Raw genomic sequence first — 25699 nt, 5'->3', positions numbered from 1 at the left:
GCTGCTATGGTTGAGCGCAAGCTTGCAGGAGATCACTCGGCACAAAGTGCCATCTGAACTTCTGTAACTCTGTGTCTAAATTTGTACGCCAACGGGCCGTGCCGAATTGCAGCGCTAAAGTGGAATCCCGAAGAAAGCTGAGTGCAGGGGAATGCAAACACGTGCGGCGTTGGGGGAGGGTTGCAGCATCCAGCATTCCCATCCCATCGAAATTGGGTGAACTAAGGGTTCTGTGGACTGGCGCCTTTCGTGGGCCACCGTGCTCATGCCAGAGAAGCTGAAGCTGAGTCCAGCCTGTGTGTGGAGCTCCAATCGGACAGCAAAGCTGTAGACACAGCGGGAGCCCAGTTCAGCGCCATTTCAAAGCTGATGATGATAACATTTGGAAAGACCTTTTCTTGGATGAAAAGTGTCAGCAGATGCACACAAAACTATGTACTCCTCCCCTAAATTCGCCACTGGAACTCATTAGTCGTCAACAAAGAAACAGAGCGACTTCCGCTGAACTCTAATTACATGATACTGACAATAGGGGTAAAAAAAATAGTCACTGTGGCTCTTTGCTAAACAAGCATAAAATCAGTAAAACAAATGTGCTTATCATAACTTTTCCCCCTCCAAGGCCTGACCATCTGTGGCAACAAAACTGCAGGTAGTTTCCAGCTCCATTCTGTCAGAAAAAAGGCCTGCCATCTTCTAGTAACTTCCACTGCCTGCAAGTAGCCTGGGGGGGGCAGCAGGAGTCATAGCGGTTAAAGGATTCATGTTCTAAACCCACTTCTGCTGCAATATATGTAATCAAGGTACTTAACCTGAACTGGTACATTAAAAATGATGCAGCTTTATATATGAGTGAATCACTGTAAACAGCTTAGACAAACCTAACATTGCAAGCTGTTTTGAAGGAAGGGACAGATAAATGAATTAATTATAAAATACTGTGGCACAGTGAAACAAATCCCAGTTTCCACCATGACAGATGCATAGAAAGAATACTGGGTTCTAATTATTTTAGGTGGAAAATTCAGTCTTGTCCTCACTCCACTGTATAACCCAACATGATTTACCATAGTACTGATGTGGTAACAAACCAGGCCTGCTTCCTCTAGTCTTGGGTGATGGAACACATCCATGCGACCAGGAGGCCAGGCGCAACACGTCGGCTTAAGGAAAAAAGTGGAATAACTTAAAAACAAACACTAAAATATAATTCCTGCACCTGACTGAAGCTGTCCAGAGGTGTTATGAATGAGACAATAAAGAATACATTTATGGAGTCGGCAGTCCCTGAATTCTGCAAAACAAATGTCGCGGCCATCTGGATGGGAGCAGAGCCACGGCGACGTGGACCAGAGATGGAGCAAGAGACGGATGGAGGGAGGCAGCAAGCGAGAAGCAGGCAGGATGTGTCGAAATACGGGACCCACGTGGCACCACCCAAACTCCTAGCCTGAGTTAATAAACGCAACACTTAGAAACCAGAGCACCAGAGGAAACCCATGGAAACATGGGAAGAGCATAAAAACTTCACACAGATTGATCTGGACTGAAAGCCATGTCCACCCCAGAGCCCAGGATCTATGAGGCTTCAGCACTGCCTGCTGCACTGCCTGCCCAGATAAGGCATAATATTGTCAAAAACGTAGTCTAAGTGATTTCATAGATCAGTTATCTTTCAACCGCATTCGTATTTTTCAAAGATCAAAAAAAAAAAAAAAAAATCACATTCTCCAATGCTTCGATTAAGAAATCAACATATAAATTATAATGCTGAGTACTGGACATTTGAATCGGTGAATGAATTCTAAGACAAAGATTCAAGTTGTATTTTAATATAGCGGAAATTCATGTAAACGTATTGAAAACAGTCTCCAGGCAGCTACGGGAATATTTTACATTTACAGATAGCAGTAATAATTGCGTACACTGCCACAGACATGCTTGAATGACTCAGAATTAATACGAAAAGGTTATTTTTCCAGGGAGACACAAAAGCAGCATATTCTAATCCGATTATTCTCTGTTCAAGTATACAGCAATTGCAAGTAATAAGTGTATTTTATAACTGAGGGATCAAACTAGACTTATTATTTACTCTTATTTCTGTTGCCGGCTGAAGTCTGACCTGAAGCGGACAAAAAGAAAAAGCTCCTTAAGATCCCAAATAGAAAGTTATTGTCACTTGAACAGAAGCAGACTTTTATCATCAAGGCACTCTAACTGTGAAGGACGACACTGTACAGGTGTAAAACCAGGTATGAATACCGTAGGTATGAAATGTAAGAATGCTGAGTAGATGTCCCACTTGAATAGCAATGAAGTTCTTTCTGTGACAAGACAAATTTTCCCTAAACAAATAATTAAGAAATAAAACAATCAAATTATTTCAATTATACCCACATTTCAAAAGGTGAAATACTGGAATTTATCTGATGAAAAAAATCTGTTATATGATTTGTTAGAAAATACCTTCAAACTGACTTAATAAACGCAGACAGGCGATGATTAATGGAGAGTAAAAAGAAAAGTTAATTACCTTCTTCATACTGTGTAACGCACAAATTTATTTCCGAGCCTTGAAGCTGCATCACGGCAGTTCCGTAAACACGACACACCAGCTGACAAGTAGACTGGAATCGGTGCTAAGTCTGACATTAAAAACTTGCCAAACATTACACAAACAACATAAATCAGCCCTGACTGAATATACAGCATATTTAACCCTGATGTTTGGAAAAACAGTACAGAGGCTCTAAGGTATAGTAAAGCACACTGTTCATCACAGATGATTCTGTTACGAGACAAAAAAGAAAACACACTAAAGGTAATGCTCTTTTTCTACTTCAAATACTAATCAATATTACAAGGGAAACTGCGCCAAAATTACCCTACTGACACAACCCATTACTTATAACACACCAGGCATTAAAAATGAGACCAGATCTACAGCGGGATCATTACGTTATCTTTCGCCAGCTGGTCTTTCGCTAATGAACACCATCATCTCCATTCCAAAGAAATACTGCACGACTGGCGACTGAAAGGAATCTCAATATTAATTTCTGTCAACAACAATGCACGTACGGCACATCTAATGCAGGACCACACACACCCATAAAGTGTCGAACGTCTATGAAATATATGGATGTCATGAGGATAATAATTTAAGGCAGAAACATCCCAACATCAGTAATTATGGTTCTGTGAGCAGCTAAGAGAGACTGGAGAACACTTGACTGCCCCCACATAGCTGCAGGAGGGCACATCACCCCTGACCTTCTGAGAAAAACTTTTTTCCTGCAGCAAGAGCACCCAACTCCCTTGGTGTCTCACATCCTAACCCATCCCTAAGTTCCCACATTTGTTTCTAGAGTTATAGCACCACCCCCTCCAGATCTAGGCCCCATCTTCAAATCCATGCTAACTTTTCAGGACTTCTGCTGTATCCCAGGTTCAAAAGCAAAAATGTGGAGAGCTCTGGCCAAGCATAACAGGATTTCAGGAAAAGTCTGGGGTTGGGGGGGACATTAATGTCAATTTCCATCTTTAATTAGGAGGAAAAAGCCCCGAGGTGGGGCTACATCGCCCTCTGTTGTGCTCACATTAACAAGCAGCTTTGAAGCTACTGTACAATTCAAATGTAGCAATGCTCCATTCTGTTAGAGCCATGCCTTTTATTCCCTGCAAATAAGCCGCTCTCATCCCCACCCTTCAGGCAAAGATATGCAGCTAAATGACATAATATCAGAAATAATAAATAGGACAATTATAGTTTCGTGTGAAAGGGAGCGTGAAGATGTTGCACCAATGGTTGACTTGAGCTGTTCTCCAGAAGTAACATGATTTGCAGATCAGCTTCCAAGTACAAGATATAATTACGTGTTTCAATTTTTTTTTGTTTTTAAATTAGCTTTTGCCAACATAATTTTGTCCTGAAGGGGTTCAGAATATCGGCATGTCTAATGATCTCAGTTGAGATAATTATTGAAAAGTTATTTCTGAATTGGTTCTCAACCTTAGTTTCTGCAAATGCCTCTTGGATAGTTTCTGCAAGATAAAAAGAACATTACACAAGTTAACTTTCCCTCAGCAGAGCAGATGCCATTTTTATTGTTTTTCTTTAATGGATTGTCAGGAAATAAACAAAACATCACTCAACATCAAAGCATGGATCTATGCTGATTCTTAGTACTTTTGACAGAAAGACTTGCATGAATAATGCATAACTACAATGTGAATAAATTTTCATCTGAAGTTAATTTACACTATTCATAAAGGGGAAATATATCATGCTTACATATAGCTCTAAAGTGCAAAACAGAATATATCTACATCTATAACTGGAAACAGTATGGATGGACCATGTTCTTGTTCACACAACAAAATGAAGGGTGAGTCAAGAGCCAAAGATACTTTTTCCTTTAGTAATGAAATCCAGTGATGCTTAACAAATTGCTCCAGTAAAATTACCTAGCTGTGTAAATGTCTAAAAATTATAGGCCGTTTATAAGTCGCTTTGGAGAAAAGAGTCAGCTAAATGAGTAAATGTAATTTATTTTCGCAGTGACAAGAATGCCGAACAATGTTATGGAGAACGATACAAATGGAAAGGTGGTGTGTTTCACTGGCAGTCACACCTGCCAATGGGAAAACATCACAACTTTTCAAAAACTTTGAACCATAAGCAGGAAATTCTAAAGGTAGAGGCCTGAACTCAGTGGGTTTTCTAAAGGAAGGAGCTCATCCCTGTGAGCATTCCCAGGCCCATGGAAATAAAAGTAAAATATGAGGCAGATCATCCCCCCACTCATGCTTCCTGCTCTTGTCAATTCTGCATGACACAAAAATGAATCATGTTCTGAGTGACTGGTTCCTCAACCACTGCCATCGCCATCACCATCCCCAACTGAACAGTGACAAGAAGTCTGTGTGAGAAAGTCCAGGAACGGGGAAAAAAGGTGTACGTTTCTCCTCCCCGGGACATGTTGAGGAGAACGGCGTTTGGCCTGACAGTTGGAGCTGGATGCTATTTCCCTCAGAATGAGAGCCAGCTCAGTTTATAAAGTGCGCAAGTCATACATTTTCTCTCGTTTCGATATTCCCTTCGTGTTCCTTCATGAGGCCAGCAAGCTACTTCTGAACAGTTAAAAGAGGACAAAATAACTTCAGTGCAGCTGACTTCAGCACATACGTGACAAAAACAAAGTCGAAAAATAAAGTTATATTATAAATACAGATTTGTTACATTATTTCAATGGTTATTCCTTCCCCAAGGTGATGATTTCATTGATGATTTCATCATATACTTACTCATTCCTTGGACACATACTAAAGGGTGGAAGACAAATTTACTGATTTACAGCTGGGACTCGCACTCTCTCTCTGTCTTCCATTCTGTGTATCTTAGACAACGAGGAGACACAGTCCCTCCCTCTGGTGAGCTGGGACACCTCAGCAGGACCCTTTGCAACAGGGTATAAATAAGAAAACCAAGTGACGACCCTGCACAGACCTAGAACAGAGTGTTGATGCTCACCCGTGCCTCCTCAGTCCCTTCTTTTACATCACACAAAATTCACTAACATCCAATTACAGCATAAGACATAAAAGCGCAGAAATTTTCCTTAAAAAGTTGTCTCTATTATTTACCTTGAAGCACAAACAACAGATGTACATAAACTCGGAACTCTAGGTAATCCATCGGGGTGGAAGATGACAGAGACAGAACTGGTAGATGTAGAAGCAATAGGATCATTGACAGCTTGTACACATTCTGTGTGCTGCTTCTCCATCTTTTCCACTCTTTTGAAAAACTTAACATACCACAGCGTTCAGAATCACCATCTGTCGACGTATCAGGTGATGCTTTACCATGTAATTTAATCGTATGCAAGCCTAAATATTTCTCAGAAAAGTTCATATTATCGGAAAGTTTGCTACTCAAAAGTTTGTAACTCAGGGACCAACTGACTAATGTTATTAACTGGCGTTATATTACATTTACATTTATTCAATTAGTAGACACTAATCTACACAAAGCCATTTACTCAGAGCAAACAAAAGTGTGTTTAATAATAGATGATGAGTTACAGACGCAGACATGCAATTTTCAAAGTACAGTCAGTTTTCAGATACCATGTTTTCACTGGTACACATCAGACAAGTATTTGTACATCATGTGTCAGCTTAGCACCAACATATCAGGTACAGAGTAGCACTGGGGCAAGATCTCACCTTCTTCAGTTCCTCAACCAAAGGCAAGTGCTCAGACTGCCACTTCACTCTACTCCCTAGGGCTGACCCTTTGGATCTTTAAGGAGAACTTTTAAAAGTCAGAGAAATGAAAGGCGTTTAGAAAGTGTTTGAGAAGAACCACATCCGTGACATAGAGAGGTCTACCAATGGAAAATATCTGTCAGTTAGAAGAAAAAACCTGTCAATGTTATGTTGGCAGAGCAATTTTATTAGCTCAGAACTTGTCAGGCAAATGGAAACTCCACCAGGGACCGGTGAACATTCTTGTCTGAGCATACAACAAGGTCTGCATGTGGTCACGTATACAAAGACTAGGGAAGAACCAATGGAAACGGAAAAATAAAATATTTTGTTTAAAATATGTACATGCCAATGGTGACAGTTACCATGGCAACAGCTCCATTAAATTCTTGCTACCAGCACAGCGGCAGCAAAATATTTCCTCATATGTGAGCTGTCAATAAAAGGGAATCCTAAACTGAAATATGAAACACTGACCAGAAATTACAGTGCCCGCAAAATTTTTTTTTGTAAAATAATGTTTGATCTTCAAATTGCAAACAATCAATACAGAAGCAAGGAAGGCGATTCAAATATCTTCCTCGAATATAGCCCACAGGGACAGTGCAGCTGTCTCAGTGAAACTGAGCATAAATCACTGCTGAGAGTAGGTACGGCGCAACTTCTGCACCTTTAAACTGAGTGTATGGACATCAGACACCACGTTTTCTGCAGAGCAGCCTTTAAACACTTTTCATATTGGCCTTATACAGCTGTGTCATATTAACAGGGATCAATTAGTGGCCTAAAAAGTCATCAAACAGCTTGTGCACTGCAATCAGACCCGATTTACCATCTGCAAAATCCTGTCTCACCATTTACATAACTCCTTTTCAAACTCATCCCCAGACAGCCTACCCAAAATGAATCATGCCAAAATTAATTAAATAAAACTTTCAGAGGGTTTTTTGGTGCAGTACAGTTCAGAGTGTTGTAAGGAAAGCTTTTTGGAGATGCTGTTTTCTGTGTAAGTCAACATGCTCACGTGTCTTCCTGTCTTGAGCGGAGGACTTAATGTCCCTTTTGGAGCTCGGCCACAGAAGTAACCTTCCGGAGAACACCCCTAACACTAGAAACTGACACTCAACACAAAGCTGTCCCGGAAAGACCTAGCAAGATGTGGCAAAACTTGGCAAGAGCCGGCAAAATGATGGTATAGACAAACCTTACAGCCTGTATAAAGATTCAAACACAACCCCTACCCTTTGCCTGACTCCCTGGTTAGCTGCTCGCCTAAACTGGGGATCAAACTCCATAACTGCCACCTTCTACGGAAAGATCCTCCACCACCAAAAACATTACACACTATTTGACATATTGCCATTTCCCCAAACTTGCATCCACATTTCATTCCACAATCTTGTGCTCTTTTTGGGTTTCTGTCTTTCCACAGCAGACAAATGCCGTTGTCAAGGAAACACCAAACAAATAAATGGCCCAGTGTGCAGAGGGGCAAAGACAATGGGAATGTCAACGTGGCTTCCTCTAAAGTGTCTGCAGGTGGACCTTAAAAAAAGGTCTCTGGAAAAAATGAATGATCACACTATTTCTGGATTCCTGTTGCACGAACAGCTTTGAAAAGTTTGCCTGGATACCAAAACTTGGCTCTTTGTCCACTTCCTTCCTTTAAGCACCTGGATTAACTGCTCAGCTTTTACAAGAGCTCATCAGAGAGAAAAGAAAACTTCACAAGGGATCTTTAGAGTGTCCCAAACTGTTTACTCTCACCCTCTCTCCTTTGTTACGTAACACGTTAATTAGTGGACAAAAGACAGGAAAACGAAGACGAAGAGCGTCAACACCAGCATCTTTATACAAGAACATGAATGGTCAGAGATGCAGCTCACTGAGGTCCTTCAGCGCTCTCAGAGGAAATTAACAGATGAAAATTCACTCAACCATCTACAAAAGAGGGTTTCTTAAAGAAAGAAAACAAATAGCTTTGCATCAAGGTACTGCTGCTTGCAGCTATATTTAACTGCAGGATTATTCTGACTGGTAATCGCGTCATTGAAAGACGTCTGACGCGGTAAACTGCCAGCAGTCGTCATTGAGCTGTACGAGCCTTTCAGATTTGTGACAGTGGGGAAGAGGGAGAAACCCTCAAATCAATAATCTCAGAAAGGTTCAAAGCCAGTTGGCTCCATGGAATCCCAGCAACCCCGTAGGTGTTCTGCCCCCTAAACACCCACCAGCCGGCACCACACACCGCCCCTGGGTCACTGACAAAAACATTGTGTATGCCCTCGGCTGTCCTTTCCTGGCTCATTTCCCAACCCTTCCCCTTCACAGCCTTGTTGTGGCCAAACTGTTTCATTTCAAGAGGTTATCTGCTCAATTTCTGCTTTGCAGCACAAACAAATGCCAGTTTCCCCTCAGCCGCAACATCGTCTGAAAACCCGCATTACGCTGTTACAATAAATGTTGTGATCGACAGCACCGCATCAATCACAAAGGACAAGAGAAAAGGAGGGATCCATTACGTTCCACTATGTAGCAGCTGTGTTCGTGATTCATGGCAGGGCGAAGTGCTGGAGGCTGAGCAAAGTAAATGGAGAGTAATTCTTTTTCTTAAATTGAAATGATATGAATAAGACCGGGACACAATGGTTTATTGAGAGGATGAGATAAGATGAGTGAATGAAAATAATGAAAATGATGAGGAGACAAAGCTTAACCGAAAGACAGACCGAAAGAAACGAAAGATAAGTTCTAACAATCCACCTGATTAAAAATACATTTGAATACTTAAGTGTTAGCTGGCAGACAAGACACTTAATTAGATGTTTTATCCTCTGCGTAACGTCAGACCACTAGTCGACATTTGGAACATGTGTTGGATATGTGACTGTTTAAAAGATGGTTAGTATATTTTCAAAGTAGTGCACAGTGGTTCTGGAAACAGACTGCCAGAAGGGGGGGGAATCAAAAACAGCTCAAGCTACTGAACTGTGGGAAAGGACATGACGCACCTTGGAGGAAGATTCGGTTCCAGAAGATCCTGCCAACATGGTTCCCTCCCAGGAAGATGAGGTTGGAGAGGATGAGCATGGCGGTGGAGAAGGACGACAGGAAGGCTTGAGCTCGCCTCCTCATCGGCGGAGACAGACGGCGCTCCTGCAGGAAAGGAGGTCCAACAGTCAGCAAAGGTACCATCAACTGAGTGCTACCCAAGGGGAGCGTGGCAAGCAGAGGTTAAAGCCCCTATGTTTTAAAGATCACTTTTGACTTAAAGATTACGCTGTTTGGACGGATTAGCAGTTTACATTAAGGAACCCAACAACCACATAATTCATAATTTACTCAATGTTTTTGAAGGTCTGCACAAGATTTCAGGATCGAGAAATGTGCCTGAACGTAAAAATGTATTGACATAATGCCCTACTTGTGTAAGACACAAATGTACAAGCAAATGCATACAAACAGCCACAACTAGCATAAGGGGCCAACAGAATAATATAGGAAAATTGTTGAATGTTTGATAACCCTTGTTTAGTCAGGTCACATGGGCTCCCTCTCACATACAATGGTTGGGTACACATGGGAGGATGAGAGGACAGCTTTCAACCCGCTCTCCGCTGTGAGGCCAGCCCAGTTGAGCAGCGCCCAGTTCTGCAGGTAGTCATGGCCGCCGTGCCAATAGCAGACGAAGCCAAAGGCCAGGCAGGTGGACAGCAACCTCCGCAGAAGCCCCTTTTGAGAGCCGCCCATTGGGAAGTAGATATACCTAAAATGAGATGCATGTACACACACACACACACACAGACACACACACACAGCCTGAGAAACATCAAATCACAAGACCTGACATTCACCTCTGGAGCAGTAAACATAAAAAAGACTCTAAGCTGGCGTTGTGGAACTCTAACAGCTGCGCCACAGCTGTCCTGGGAATGACATCAGCGCTAACACCAATAGGACAGTTGTCCCGGGAATTACATTACCGCTAAGAGCAACGGGATAGTTCTCCTGGGAAGGACACTCGGGCCAACGGCAATCAGATAGTTCCCCTGGGGACACATTACTGCTCACACCAACATGAAAGTTCTCCTAGGATCGACATCAGTTCCTGCCCCCTTCGGTCGACTTGGCTGGAGACCTGACACAGCATAGTGAGAAAGAGCGAACCCCAATGCCGTCACACAACTGACAGAAGCAGCAGACACACACGCGCTTGGATTCACGAGCCCTCCAACAGCTTCGCTGTCTTCTTATCCTTACATTAAATGGCAGATGCAGCAGTCGTTGCACCAGCCACGTTTGTGCGGTTGAGGATTGCCGACAACTTGCATACGTCAATAGTACAGTCAACGCACGACAGTATTAAAACTCATTGAAAAGAAATTCACAGCACTTATTTTAACCATTCTCAATCTGAGGTCAGACTGTCCAGATCTTTCTTCATCCTCCCTGTTCCTACTGCTCACCACTAAGACAACCTCCATCCCCACACACAGCGCACAGAACCCTTGCATTCCTTGCAGTCCTCCCACCAGCTTCCTCCATCCCCTCCCCTCCTTTGCTGATTGATGGTTTACTAGGTCTGGAAGAGCCCAATGTCAAGTACAGCACAGGTCACTAGTTTTTAAACCGTCCCCACCACCATGCATCTCTCAGAATGAGCCAAGGCACAGCTGTGCAGCACAAACCTACCATGTTACGCCTCCGTTCTCAATGAATGAAAAAATGGGTTTAATCAACAGCCAGTGTCAAAAGTAAATAATCTGCACAGCTTCTCAGCGTGTTTATAAATACGGTCGTCAACTTGGCAGCTACACTACAGCTTTACGAAAAGCAGCACGTCCGTTTTTATGGCAGTTTATACGCTAAATATATGTTATATAATAATATGGCGGTGTGACTTGACGTAACAATGTCTGTCATGTGTGGAAGATGCTCCATAGGTAGGTCAGGTTAAATAACTCTGAGCTTCGGAAGGGAGAATAACACTGACGTTAATGCAGTGATGTTTACAGGGATTTTCTGGTCTGCTTTTGGTCTGCTTTCTTTTTTTTTTTTTACATGGAACAAAGAGCAGACCCTGAGCTACGGGTGTCTGTTCCATTCCGCCAGTGACTACATATCTGTGATACATGGCCTTGGACTGAGGTTTACTGACCACTGTGTTCCAATGTCTCAAACAGGAAGACAGACCTGCACATCAGTCTTTAGTTAAAGGCTCAATAAAAGCTTGTAAGCTTGTAAATATTTTTAAAATAAAGTGAAAATCTGTTCTTTCATAACTCAACACTTCCGTCCATCTATCGTCCATCCATCCATCCATCACCTGTTAGCCTGGTGAGGGTCAGGGTGGCAACAGGATGAACTGCAGATATCAGCTCACACCCTGAGGCAAGTCTTCAGCTCCTCCTGAGGATCCCCAGACCTTCTCAGACTTAATGAGACAATCTCTCCAGTGTATCCTGGAGTGCTGGGCACATCTCCTACAGGAACCACTTAGAATGTATACAAACTAGATGCCTCAACCACCTTAACTAGTTCCTCTCGCACTGGATCAGTCGTAGCTCAACTCTGAGGAGCTTGATAAGCTGTGTTTAGTCAGGTCACATGGTCTTACAGGGTTAGGAATGACTCAGTATGGAATCATGCTGATGACCCGAGTTCCTTACCCTGCGGAGGAACCTCACTTCCGCCACTACCAAAAGCCTGTAACCAAAGGTCAGAATTTTGATGTTAACTGAATGGTGTGCCGTGAGCTTTGTTCAAAGACTCAACTGCAGTTGTGTAGTGTCACACCAAAGCCATGTGCACCTGCTAGCCTTTCAATATCTGCTGAAAAGCTTCTTTTTCCCCATAACTTCAGCAAAATGAGACATTCAAGGAACAGACAATATTCAGGGGCAGCAGGAGTCATAATCATGATAACCGTTGCCTTGTAATGAAAGGATCCAGCTTTGAATCCCACCTCCTGCTGTACAGCCCTTGGGCAAGATACTTAGCCTGAATTGATAAAGTGAAAATTACCCTGCTGTAAATGGGTAAAATCACTGTAAGCAGCTTAGTGTACAAACCTAACACTGTAATTTGTCTTTGAGAAAAGTGTCAAATAATGGAACAATGGCGGTCTGAGGCTTGAGTCGAACGGTTTAACTCTGATCGACAGAACTAGAGGATGCCAGCTGACCAATGAGTCACAGCAAGTTGTGTGTCACTGTCACATTGTTACAGTCAGGTATTCCACACAACACTTCTGACACATGAAGAGATCTCACAGAAAAGACTTGTGCTTTGATCCCCGGTTAGTGATGGCAGGCTCGTTCCTGAGCGGACGGGAAGCTGGGACCACGGCACAGCCTCCCACAGGGATTAGTCACCAAAGATGGAGATGTTACAGCTCTGCCCACAGCCGCCACTCGAGCGCCAGCCTATTACACTGCTCTCACTGGTGCTAACCCCTCCAGAGGGGGCGAGGGGTGGAAAATAACATTACACGGTTAGATCCTCTCACATTTCCAACCGGTAAACACCGACATCACCTAATGGCGCAAAACTGCAACCTGACATCCATCTATCTGTATGACCGAGTTTATTCAGGGATCAAAAATGTCAGAGAAATCTGCTGGTTCTTGAGAGCTGCGGGTGAGAAAACATTGACGCGGCCAACGACATGCTGCGGTCCTTAACGGGATGTCTTGTGCACTCACATGGTCAAGTCATGTGATTTAAATTCATCCCTTCAGGTTATTATTCTGCACCGATTACGGGTATGTTCCAAGCTATGACCGAGTGGGGGGTGGTGGGGGTGATTTCTAATGACGGTTAGTGCCAATCCTTCAAAGAGGCTCTTCTGTGCCTCGGCTCAGCTGGATTGCGAGTTCTGTCCTTGCTAAAGCCGTTTAGACCCAGCACTTTCAGATGTTGCATCTGAATTTCCAATCAGCTCCTCGCAAGTCTGACTGGTGTAACTTAGAAGAAAGCTCAGCAGTGACACCCCAATGAAAACACCATCTTTCACTGTGAAGTGCTCTACCAGAGGCCACGCCCTGCAACTTCCCATAATTCACGCTCTTCGAGATGCTACCTCCTTTTGACGCAGCAGAGGAGGTACGATGCACAATAAAAGGGCAAAAATTGACACGGATCTTATAAGTGGATTAGGCCTGCTAAATTAAGACTTTTTGGGCTCTTGCTGGAAGACAAGGCCCTGCTGATTAACTCACTGCTCCCTCGAGCGCAACTCTTGTAAACACAGCGTGTCCCTATCTGACAACAGGATCTGCCTGGGGATTAATGGCACCCCAATCTCATCCCCCTGCTGTGGTACACGTTCTTACATCAATCACACATTCACGAAGCAAAACCACCTTCATAAATGAATTCCAGTAATTCTCGTTGGGTATATCTAGAGTCTATAAATTGAAAATATAAACACGCATGTTAACATGAAGACCAGTTGTCTGCAGGTTGATGTAACAAACATGACCAAAATGAAGAAAGGTGTATTTGAAGTGAATGATGTTGGAATGAAAAACCACACATCCCTTTGGGAGACTTAGAGGAATCCAGTGGTCTCCAGGGTTACTTCACAGGACAAAGGCATGATTGGGAGAATGCAAGCAAACACCAGCATTTCTATTGGTGCACTTTATACCTAATACATTCACCCAAAGTATAGCGGAAAGCATCGACCATAAACTTCAACTGATTTCTTTAGACAAAAGTCCACACCTTGTCATGACTGTGCTGGACTCAGTCTGATGCCATACAACCTTTCCTCTTCATCAGCTAAGAAGGTTGGAAGGAAGGACCTTGGTAAAAGAATGGAGGGCAAGCAGACCATTATTGCCACCGGAGACAATGAAGGGAGTGACTCAGGCAGAAGCCAGGGAAACCCAAGATAATTAAAACCTCATCAAGGTGACGCGACACCACTTAAGCAAATGAGCAGAATGTTGATGTCACACGAAAGCATGAATATAACTGCATCATAATGACAGTTTACCAAAACCTCTTTTAGAGTGAATGCTTGGAAACAAGAAAATAAGCGATGCATCCACTGGATGCTGACCTGGCATCAAAAGAAAATTCTGCCCAAAAAAATTATTATCCGTATCCAATTTCACTGTTTGTTAAGCGCAAGCAGCTGCTTTGAGTTCTAAGATGAAAACCGTGTGACCAATCCAGCCCGAGAACAATGGTGTCCTTGTAGGAACTCAACACTTCAAGAAGCTAAACGGAGGCAGTAATTTGCTTTTCTCAGCGGGGTTTACATAATGTAACGTAGTGCATGACCGCGCTGCTGTGTCAGTAGTCTTCCGACACTGCTGTAGTACACTTACCGATACCAGTGTAATCCTGTCCAGCGGAGAACAAAACATGGCGACTAAAACACGAATTCTGCATTGATTTCATATGCGCATATTCAGAAGAATAAGTACTGGAGGTTCACGCATGTACAAAAAAAAATGCAGAAAGAAGCTGTTCATCTCCAAACAGTACTCTATGATGCAGCAGCAGACAAATAATAAACAAATGCAAATACATTGCTGATCAAACGTTCTTTGTTATTTGAGATCGTCACCTTGGCAGACCTTTCTGTGGGGGTACAATAATAGATCGTTTCTGTAGAAAGACAAATGCAGTTGTGAATATGCAACAGTGGTGCCACCCTTGGGAATACATGTGTGCTCATGTTCTTCCCAAATACTGGACAGAACAGAAGCAAGAAGAGCAGAGAAGGGTAGAGATGGACACCCCAGCAGAGGTTTACCATGTTTTACCATATCTGACATCAGAATGAAACATTGTATTTGTACTTTTCTGTAAACATAAAACGCACTGTGCCGTGGTACATGTGTATTCAAATATCTTTGTTTAAAAGAATTAGGATAAACAGTTTTACTACTTATGGTTGAATGAAACAATATCGAAACCAAACTTTTTCGGCAAAAACAAATGTGGCCACCGTAACGCGGCATGCTTTAATGACGTTGATGTTAATATAAAGACCAGTATGCTGAAGAAGTGGCATCAAGATTATGAGAAAGGGGCCTCCCTCAGCTCTCTGTGTCATCAGAGAGGTTAAGACTCCCGCTCAAATCCCATCCTTCACGGGAGATGGCCCTCTCCTCCTCCTGTTCCCTGGGTCTGGCAGGGATGACTGGGCTATAAGCCAACTGGGCGGATGATGTGAGACTTTGGGAGAAACCTTTTCTCCCCTCCTGTGGGTGCTCTCTGCATTTTCTTTTCTCCTTTGTCAACGTTTACATTCACATTATCACTGCACATCACCAGGATGCTGGGGGAAAAATAAGAAATGAATATACAGAGCACTGCTGCTCCTCATTCATATTTGGACCTAAGTGGAAGGAAACATCTGCTCTTACTGTGTTGAGCGCTTTGGGGCTATTAGAATTCCTGGTGATGGTGTGACGCTGGACAACGAAATGTCACTGGAGAAAAGGCTGTCTGTAGACAGATGCATGAGCATGAGGAATATTAACAAGATCAGAAAAATTAAAAGAAACCACTATACATTGTACGTACAAAGTATGTAACGGATGGCACTCTCCATGAATCTCCTGCTACTTCCATCGTGGAAGAACTGCAGCCTCCTAACCCCAATCCTGCTTTATTACAGTTGTAAGGCTCTAAGAAATACTACGGTGAGGCAATGGGAAAATGGCCTGCCACACCAATTACTTCACACAGTGAGTGCGCAGGAGCCTCCAGATAGAAATGGAAAAATCCAATAACCAAGCACCTGTGTATCATCCTTGACCTTTGCTGCCCTTCCAGGAGGCACCTTGCTCCGGTGCGCGTGTGCAGCTTTGGACATCTTAAATAATTGGCTGCTGAAACAGACGTTTCCTCTCTCTGTCAGCTGAGGATTTCTGCTAGGGATGGGCCTTTTGACAGTGGCTGCCTTCTGCTGTCAGCACTCTGGGCGCACCCCCAAAATCAAGATGACTCGTGCACTTCTGCCTGACACCATCAGGCCTCTCGGCAGAAAGAAACCGACTCTGTCTTCCCGTTCATCTCCTGGGCCGGTGATGCAGCAGTAATTCGACGTGCTGGCGAACCTGCCATCTTCCTGCGGCTTCCTGTTTTAGGGGTAATTCCACGCTGCGTACACACTGCTGCTGCTGAACCTCACGGGGGCCGAAGACCCTGTCAGGTTAAGCCTAAGACCGGAAAAGAAGCTGCTGTCTTCACCATCCTCGATTCCTTCAGATCGACAGCTGAGCAGTCGAACAACGCAGTGGAAACATTCCCTTCTTCAACAAACCTCACACGAAAAGAGAGTGTCTTCCTACATGGCATCAATCATGTATCGTTGCACTCTGGAAGCTACAGGAAGCGAGCAGAAAGATGAGGAGGGGAGATGCATGCAATTGCTTTCTGTTGTTTAATTTTTCCTTTAGATATAAGCCATAGTTCAGACGAACTGCGGAGGTAGAAAGAAAACAGGGTTTGTTTTTAAGGCTGAATTTTTTCTGCTGCTGATGCCCTGCTTGATCTGACCTTCAGGATGCTCTCCCTACATGTGGCCTACAGGGTGTGGGCGAGTGGCAGTGGAGGTCTGTGACAAACTGACCACGGGGCCAGAGGAATGGTGCCAGCTGCCAGCAGCCTTTCCAGCCACCCCCAGCTCAGACAGGACCAGCAATAACCGAAGCAACGGGGCTCAATGCTGGAGGCTGGAGAGTGGTTGCTGAGGTAGCAAGAAAAGCAGAGGAGGGACGGCAACACAAGCAACACAACGAACACGTGAGACGGGTGGGGAGAGGACTGGTTGTGAGAGCTCCCCACCCCTTTCATGTCATAGAGGAATTTTACTATACTGCATTGACTTTATGCAGCACCCTTTCATCTCTCACACAACAAAGACGGTATTTCATGAAATCCTTAGAAGCATGACGTTTTCTTGAAGGGAAAATCCTTGAGGGATTCATATTTTCTACCATACAACGTTGTCTACCTTTCATAGTGTTGCACCGGAGATTTAGCCAATGCTGTCTTCTTGGCTCAGAAAACAAACTGACCAAACTGATATTTTTAGTGTGCCATTCCAATAATAACTAATGGTAATTGTTCCAATAACTAATCTGGCACACCAGAGATACAAAGGTTGTCCATTGCTTAGAAGACAGTTGACAGCTCAGATCTATTACAAGGAATGTTCCTTCATATCCAAACTCTTGTGATATTAAAGACATCATTCTTCCCCATCTTGGATCACAATGCTGTACACGTCTCATGGTCTCCTAAACAATATGGAGATTCCGAAGGGCCAGCAGTACTAACTGGGTATCGGCGACACACCAATTGTATGGCTAAGTATGTGATGGGAAGCTGCTGGTGCTCTGAGAATCGAAACTGATGACAGATGATCAGAAGCCATCGTTCCAGACAACAATTGCCCCCTTTTCTTATTCAGCAGAAAGAATCGAGAGAAACGGCTGATTGTAATGATGTAATGAAGAGCAATAAGCACCAGAAATCCACTGGGTCAGCCACTGATTAGAGGTTCGATCTGTCCAAATCGCTGTGCTGCGTTGCTCCGTCCAGCTCTTCAGTCAGAACCATACGCCATCGCTTACTTCACTGCCCCGAAAACAGCTGGGAAGCAAGGGCCTCGGAAAGCACGGACTGAAACTCAGGTATGAAAAATGTTGGACATCAACTGATCTTGAACCAATACAGCAGTGCGAGGAACCTTCTACTCCACCTCAGCCTTGAACAGAAAAGGCTGCAGTGCGGTGGTGTTGAGGATTTCCTCCCAGGCACATCTTTTCGTGCTGCCTTCCCGTTTCAAACTTAGGTCCTTTATGGGGGTTGTACTTACAGGTCACGGGGTCAAAAGATAAAGGACTGAAGTGTCTAGCCAACACACCACAACGGAAGTCTATGTCAAGCTTGTACCATCTCAGACTGACAGTAACAAGGCAATCAAAAGAACGCAAAGTGGCCTATTATTAAATCCACAAGCAGTATTGTGAGTATTAGAGTGACATTTCTTTGTCATGGCAGAAAAACCCATAGAGACCCTCTGGACACAGGCACCGAACCCATTCTACCCTGCAGAACCACTTCTGTCTCCACAAAGTGCACAGTAACAAAGGTCTGGCTCTGAGAAGAACACATATGTGGGGGAAGAGATCAGAATTCTGTGGAGAAAAAAACGGGCCTTGATCAGCAAACTGTCTCAATGCTGCCATTCTCAGAGTATATGGTAGCTGACCTTTAACTACTTCTGTTCTATTGCGCCTTTTGACTTTGTCTATCGATCGTCTGTCTGAAACTGAGCCACGAGTTGTGTTTTTATCCCTTGCAGACAGCAAATCTATTAATATGGATATTTGTGTGGACGAATGAATTCATCTCTCTTCTTTTTCTCATTCCCACTTTGTGTTGCCATTTGAGATTTAACCAAGACAAAAAGTACCGTGTCAAAATGTTTACCCACCAAGAATTTTAAAGAATACAAAAGAGGGAAACTTTTCCAGCTTCCCCAACTGTTTCAAACATTTCAAACTGCATTGGTATGCTGGCCTACCCGTTCAAAACCTAAACTGCAAAAAAAAAAAAAAAAAAAAACACCTGAAGGAGAGACGGCTGCATATTAAATCCTATAAAAACATATCTGAGAAAAAAACTGTAAAACATTAAGAAGAGAAAGACTGAAAGAGGACTGAGAATTTGACTCACCTCAACAGCCAGTGATACAGTCCAACATCAAAGTACCTGAAAAGCAAAATTTTGAACATTACTGACATTGGAATGGAACAAAAAATCCATTTGACAATTACTGTTGTAATACAAATCAAACATGTACAACGATGTATAAATTCATACACAGAACACAGCCCCTGTGTGTTTAGGCCTATATATATATAGACACAAATTACATTATATCGCCTTTTTGATAATACTGAAAAAGCAGGTTTTTCCTCCAACAATCAACTTGGAGTAATATTCCACACTCAACAATTCTCGTGGCCCCAGCTGTCGATCCCTTCATGCAAGAAGAAAAGCCATAAAAGCAAAAAAGGCTAGAAAAATCAGCACAAGTAAAAACAGCTGTAAATAATGGTATTAATTAATCCCTGGATAATGTGAAGATTCAGAGTGAGGCAAGATCTCCTTCTCAGTAAAGCGTTACTCTTATATGGACTTAATGTGGTCTTTGTAACTGTGTTTTACTATATTATTTTTTTCTTAATTCTTGGTATTTATTTTTATTTTATTTCAAAGATAAATGTAAAAACATACTGTTAACACTGCCAAATGGATTTCCATGCTTGGGGAATGTAACCACATTAAAAATAAAAGCAATGTCGCTCAGAACCATATAATGTTCTTTTAGCTCAAAAAAGATTTTCAGTCTTTAATTAATGAGGAAAATGGCTAAAAAAGACGGAAAAAAGACATCTAAACTCCACAGTCAAGGCTGACCTCGGCACATCACCCAAAAGCCAGTTGTCTTTTTCAGCTTATAAAGTTCTGAAAACATTCATGCAAGTTCAAAAAAAAAATTCATAATTAGCTTTATCAGCCCAAATTAAGAGGGATACCACTGAGAAAATACATGAGGGTTGCTGTTTTTTGCACTGACATTTTTTTTTCAATCAACACATCTGATCTAAATAAATACTGAAAGGTTGCTGCATATACTGAGAGGTTTATTTGATGCTTTTTATGGAATTAAGAGACTAATGTTGAGTGACACGTCCCACTATGACGAGCAAAACAAAACTCATGGCATATGCATTCATCAAACAACCTCATCAGTGGATTTGTGAAGTTTTAACATGTTAAAACTCTTGGCAATACATTTTTTGCAGTTACCATGAAAATTTACATGTGCGGGTATTGATTCAGCAGATGTTTATCTCCACTGACGTACAACTCAGCACAAATAACAGTTCATTTCACCAAGTCAGATGGCGAGATAGAGAAGGAGACGCGTGATTTGCAAAGTGCATTCGATCACAGGTCGCCTGCTCTGTTCTGACGACTCCATCAAAGTCAGCTTCATATTTAGTTGCAAATCCATTATGCTATTTATTATATATATATATATATATATATATATACACACACACACACAAAACATTAAATTATATGAACATAAGAATACATAAACAATGCAAGCATGAATGTTATGATGTACAAAAGAACTTTGTTGAATCTGCTCACTAATTTCACATTTTAATCATGTTAATAATACAAGTATAGAAGAAGATTGTTGGTATAAACACAGTACGTGGTATTATTGTTCTGTTTGTATGTTTGGGTTGTCTTAAGTTGAGGACAGCCAGTAGCTCCGTTTCTGCCACATTACATTAACAAATAGCCATACATAGAATTAATAAGAGCACATTTTTTATATCAGATAGGCAGTGAAGGGGAGGAAATGTTCTCAAAATTCAAATATAGATCATTTTAGAGCCCAACCGTCTTCCCTGAAGTTCTGCTTTCCACGATGCCCCCACCCCGCCTGAATCATCAGCTAGTTACAACTTCAGAGCAACACTGTGAAAACCTGTGGAATCATTTTTATGCTACTTGGGCTCCACCAAATTTCAGACTCCTCCATCCACGAGGTTAAAAGGCTGATGTCATAGCAGGCCTTTTATTTATCACACGGAGCGAACTGTGCAGCTGCGTCCAGCCCAGTCCGAGTGACACGGCGGCACATCGAACCAACCTACCCGTTTCCGCCAACGACCAGCCCGGCTCAGGCCCAGAGGTCCACTGTTCATAGATTATTCAGATGACATTGCCAAATTATATATTTATTTCCCCACATAATTGCTAAATAAATAATTTAGTGATCATCGGGATAAACCCTGTTAAACAAAGTCATGCTAATTGTCTTAGCCAATGCAGTTTATTATCAGCGCTGCAGTCCTCTCAGCAACTGAGATCGGCGCTTGCGGCTGGGTCTCGGGAATCCAAGAACTCGCGTGGCATGTTTTGTCGGTGGATAAGGTGCGATTGTGTATTACCCATATTCTGTGTGAATTACTAGATGACGGGATACAAAACTGTGCAGGCAGGGGGTCACAGTTTTGGGATGGCCTAAGACCTCTTTGCTGGTACACACACTGTGTTGGCTGTGATGTTTTTTGGACATCGGTGTCCAGGAGGTCTGGACCAAACACACATTCCTGTGACACTACATATGCTAACAGGCAGCACTGAGGTTAACAACTTTGCAGCTTTAACATTTATAACCGGAGGGAGACCAGTTGAAGCCCTTTGGAGAGCAACAGCACTTGCAGCTAACTGCCCCAGTCCACACCCAGGCACATAAACTGAAAAGAGGGTTGCTGAGCTACGAAGTACTACAGCTACAGCGCGTTGACTGGGGTTTGAGAACGTCAGTTCCCAGCAGCGACTGAAAGTGCCCACCTGTACCTCCACGACTAATCCGAACCGTTAGCGGAGATGTTAGCGACGACAACAAGACTCATCCATCACGGAAGAGCCAAATGAGCCCAGGGCTGAGCTGCAGAGGCATCGCAGAGACAAATTAGCGTGGATTAAGACAAAGAGACACTCAAGGAGACCGTAACGGCTCCTGAAGATGATGCCATCTGGCCCCGAGAGTGACGGGTGCGAGTCGGCGGAAAAATGAGCGGCAATTACTGCTCCGCGGGGAAGTTTCCACGAGAAAACTTTCTGACGGTGTCGGAGCTGCTGCCTCAGAAGCGGTGGCCCCGCGATCGTTCGGGCTCAAGGTAAACGGTTATTCTTTCTCAGGAGCTTAATTATTCAGGGAGTTCAGCCTGAGCTGCAAACACCGGGAAGGCGACAGCATGATGGGCGCTTAATTCCGCACGGCGTGGAGAGCAGAACCCTGACACAAACTGGCATTCAGCGATTCGCAGGCATGTTTTCACATCCACTGCGCCACTTAATAAAGTCCTTGTTTATTCCACTTAGCGATTCGTTCCACACAACCCAGCGATTAATATTCCCCGTCCCTTTCTCAGCGCTGCACAGCAACCCAGAGAGCGACAGCTGAAACATTTTGAGGATTCCCGCGATACGCGGCCGTGCGACAGCACAGCACAGATTACAGTCACTCGCTGACCGGAAGAATTTGCATAAATTATTGATCTACAATCCATAGCATGCGGCATAAAGCAGCCTCTGTTGCAGAAAGTCTTTACTGAAGTTAAAGTCAACTTAGAGCTTAAGCCAAAAGGGCTTATGTGCAAAATTGCTCGTACACTGGAAAGACAGAGCGCGAATGCTGGGACAGATCGACCAAAACGGGTGAGAGATTACAGCAAAAATAAGCCGATGGACCGTACTTAGGGCAGGCTTTTCTGAAACTGCTAAAAATGACAGCCGAAGTAAGTGCTTAAAATTGCACGTACACACAGTTAATTATCTCCTCATTACAAACCAGCTCCATTAATGTGATTTTTTTCCTAGTAGAAATTAAGAAATGACAATGAAAAATCACACTAATGAGAAGTGGGCTAACTAAAAACACTTCTGGAAAGGCAATAAAGAATTTCACTCTCCAGAATTTGCTCGACACCTTGCAGAGACGCGTCTGCAGAGCTTTGCAGAGGCTCTGTCGGTTAAGTGCGTGTGTTTTATACCCCGGCTCAGCTTCCAGTATAGCGCTGCAAAGAGCAGGTGTGGATGACTAAAGGTGCCTTTACTGAGCTCACACTCAGTGGGGAGGCGGAGGTAACGGGTGGAGTGCCTCACGGCACAGTTTGGGGGCCAGCGGGTGGTGCGGCCCCATGGTTTCAGGTTAAACTGCTGACTGCTGGGTTGCTCTGACCAGCCTCTCAAACGAAGAAAGACTAATTGGCTGTAAAGTACACTGATGCCCGAGGGATTTTTATTTATGGATTACACTTATAACAACGTACGAAAACATTCATCAATCCAATATGTGAATGAATAAATAATGGTGCAGCTATGAGTTTCTATGCTATTTTTCAGAGTTTTTCCTGGCAGTAACTTTCGCAGAGCCCGAGGGGACACTGAAACGGTAGATATTTTGAGCTTCTACAGTGTATGCCTGTGTAGATCACCATGTGTTAAAGAGAAATCCAATTATTCGAACCGCAATGGATGAAACATCTGCTGTTGCCTGCAACGGAATAAACACCGGCTTTGTGTTCAACCTGAACCTTACGCGTTCCTGCGGGAGGCTTTTCTGGATCCCGCCGTGGAACGATGGACAACAGGGAGCATTGATATAGTTCCCACTGACCCAGGCCCTACATCTCATTTATTACCTGAGCTTCTCTTAATTGCAGTATATGATCCCTGCAGCATTAACACCATTTTCAGCTCTCAGAATCAGGAAAATAAACAATGCCGAGGGCCCCTGCGGAGACTAAAACATTGTTATATACGTTCTTAACGGGCTCATTTTTTACACATATCCAATTAGTCCAAAAATAAATACACGTCTTATAAATCACATTATGTACAGCAGAAGCGGTGAATAAAGGCCGCACGTGGCACGCGCACACACACACAAACAGACCACCCTGCAGCGCGCCATCTAATGCAGCGTTTGCACAAGATGTCTGTCGCTGAGTCTTGTTTCTAACGAGTGTTGCTTTGTGGCAGAAGGATGGTGATGCGCCGCCCCCCCCCAGCTTGCACAGCGTACCATAAGCGTGGTTGAAGGCCTACATTCAGCCAGAACGCGACCGTGAAATTAACGGACTAATGGAGACGAGAAGACCCGCACCGGCTGACAGCCGATCGGAGAATTGGCACAGAGGAGCGTTGATGTTCACCGTGTTTAAATATATTGACGCTGCGCCATCTGTTCTTCACATAAATACAGGATGCATAAAGGCGTTGGTGGCAAAGCGCGGCGTGCGACACACACCGAACGTAAATTATGCACTTAGCAGCCATACACTTCTGCTTACCTTGCAAAGCTATTTTTCGCCCGAGCTCCAACCCCCAAGTTTTTGCCATGTCTACCTGGTACATAAACCCACATCGATCGGGATGAGCAGTGACCAGGGCAGGGATTCGGAGGACAGAGAAATTGGCCATATTATAATAAGACATATGGCAACTCGCTGCCACCGCGTTGTCCGAGGAAGAAGTGTCCAGCAAGCGCTGCGCTGAACCCCATGCCAACAGAAGTCTCCGTGTACAAGAGCCTCTGAGTAAAACGGACTTTGCCAACAGGAAAGACCCCGAATTCAACAAAAGTGAGCAGTTTCCCTGCCCGCTCCATGCCCACCTATGGACAGGTGGGCAGGACAAGAATGACATCATAATGGCTGCTATTCTTCATAAGAACCTCCCAGTTTATTCTCATGTCACAATGGAGGCAAAACGATGTCAGATTCGAGCACGCAACCAAATCTCTAAGCTGAGTTAGGGCAACAAAAAATGATCTAAATTTAGCCTAATCTAATCTGCAATCCAATCAGATTTTTTTTTTTTAATGCTTGAAAAAAATACTAAGGAAAGTAAACTGGATAAAAATGCTTTGGACTTGGACTCATCCTCCTTTTCTAAAGCTTCTGGCTCACTTGACTTATATTACCTGATGTGTTACTTAAATTTGTATCAGAAATAAAAAACGCTTGTTCTGCGAATCCATGTGGCTTTATGCTCAATGCACATCTTTACACATTATCACATCCCACAAAAAACCGTGGCCTTCTCCGCCCCCTGCGGACCACAGCTGGTATCACAATTTCAAATGGAGGGAGGGGGGTTATTTTGTTTTGCCAATGGTTTGGCTGACCAGCTGGTCCCACTGGGACCACAGTCATACTGAAACCCGGGCCTCAGCAGGGAAAAGGTGGAAACAGAGCCACTAGTTTCGGGGTGGGACGGGTGTCACTGGCCCAGGTCTAACACGAGAGTCTCACCTCCACATCCCTGCAAAGCTGTACATGGTGCTGACGCAGCGGGGCAGCCGAGGCGGCTCCAGCCCGTCCAGCCGGGCCAGGAGTGATGGAACACCAAAGAGCACCAGGTACTTCACGTAGAAGAACTGGACTAGCGCCAGCGCCAGGCCACCTGGAGTGAAGTGGGAGGGGAGAGTCGAACACTAGATGACCATCGGCGAACGGCAGCTGTACAGTGAAGCCTGAAAAATCACGCTGACCTCACAATGGAAATCGGGATCACAAATTCATTCTTGTAGCCCTATTTATTAAGGGGCAGCAGGCAGCATAGTGTTTAGAGCTGCTGTTTTGAATCTGAAGGACACAGGTTCAAATCCCGGTTGCTCCTGTGACACCCTTGAACAAGGAACTGTACTTACCCTGAATTGCTCCAGTAAAAATGACCTAGATGTTTAAAGGAGTAACCTGATTTAAGTTGCTTTAGAGAAAAGTGTTAGCTAAATGAATAAGTACATTAATATGAGGTTGCACTATGGCTCCTCGACGTTTGTGTC

General features: G+C 43.7%; 1 protein-coding gene across 3 annotated transcripts in view; it reads right to left on the bottom strand.

The window, feature by feature from the left end:
- hhat (hedgehog acyltransferase) overlaps positions 1–25699 on the bottom strand; it is a 59800-nt gene that overhangs the window by 17447 nt on the left and 16654 nt on the right. For all 3 annotated transcript variants that reach the window (XM_029251487.1, XM_018740090.2, XM_029251488.1), the window contains exons 8-11: positions 25167–25317; positions 18988–19023; positions 9841–10042; positions 9288–9432 (exon numbers count right to left, since the gene is read on the bottom strand). In XM_029251487.1, the coding sequence (XP_029107320.1) occupies positions 9288–9432; positions 9841–10042; positions 18988–19023; positions 25167–25317 (534 nt within the window). The remainder of the gene's footprint in view (positions 1–9287; positions 9433–9840; positions 10043–18987; positions 19024–25166; positions 25318–25699) is intronic.

The sequence above is a fragment of the Scleropages formosus genome, chromosome 4, assembly GCF_900964775.1.
Source record: "Scleropages formosus chromosome 4, fSclFor1.1, whole genome shotgun sequence".
In the NCBI taxonomy this organism is placed as follows: Eukaryota; Metazoa; Chordata; class Actinopteri; order Osteoglossiformes; family Osteoglossidae; genus Scleropages; species Scleropages formosus.
Note: the sequence above shows the minus strand (reverse complement) of the source record. Positions and strands in the feature narration are given on the sequence as shown.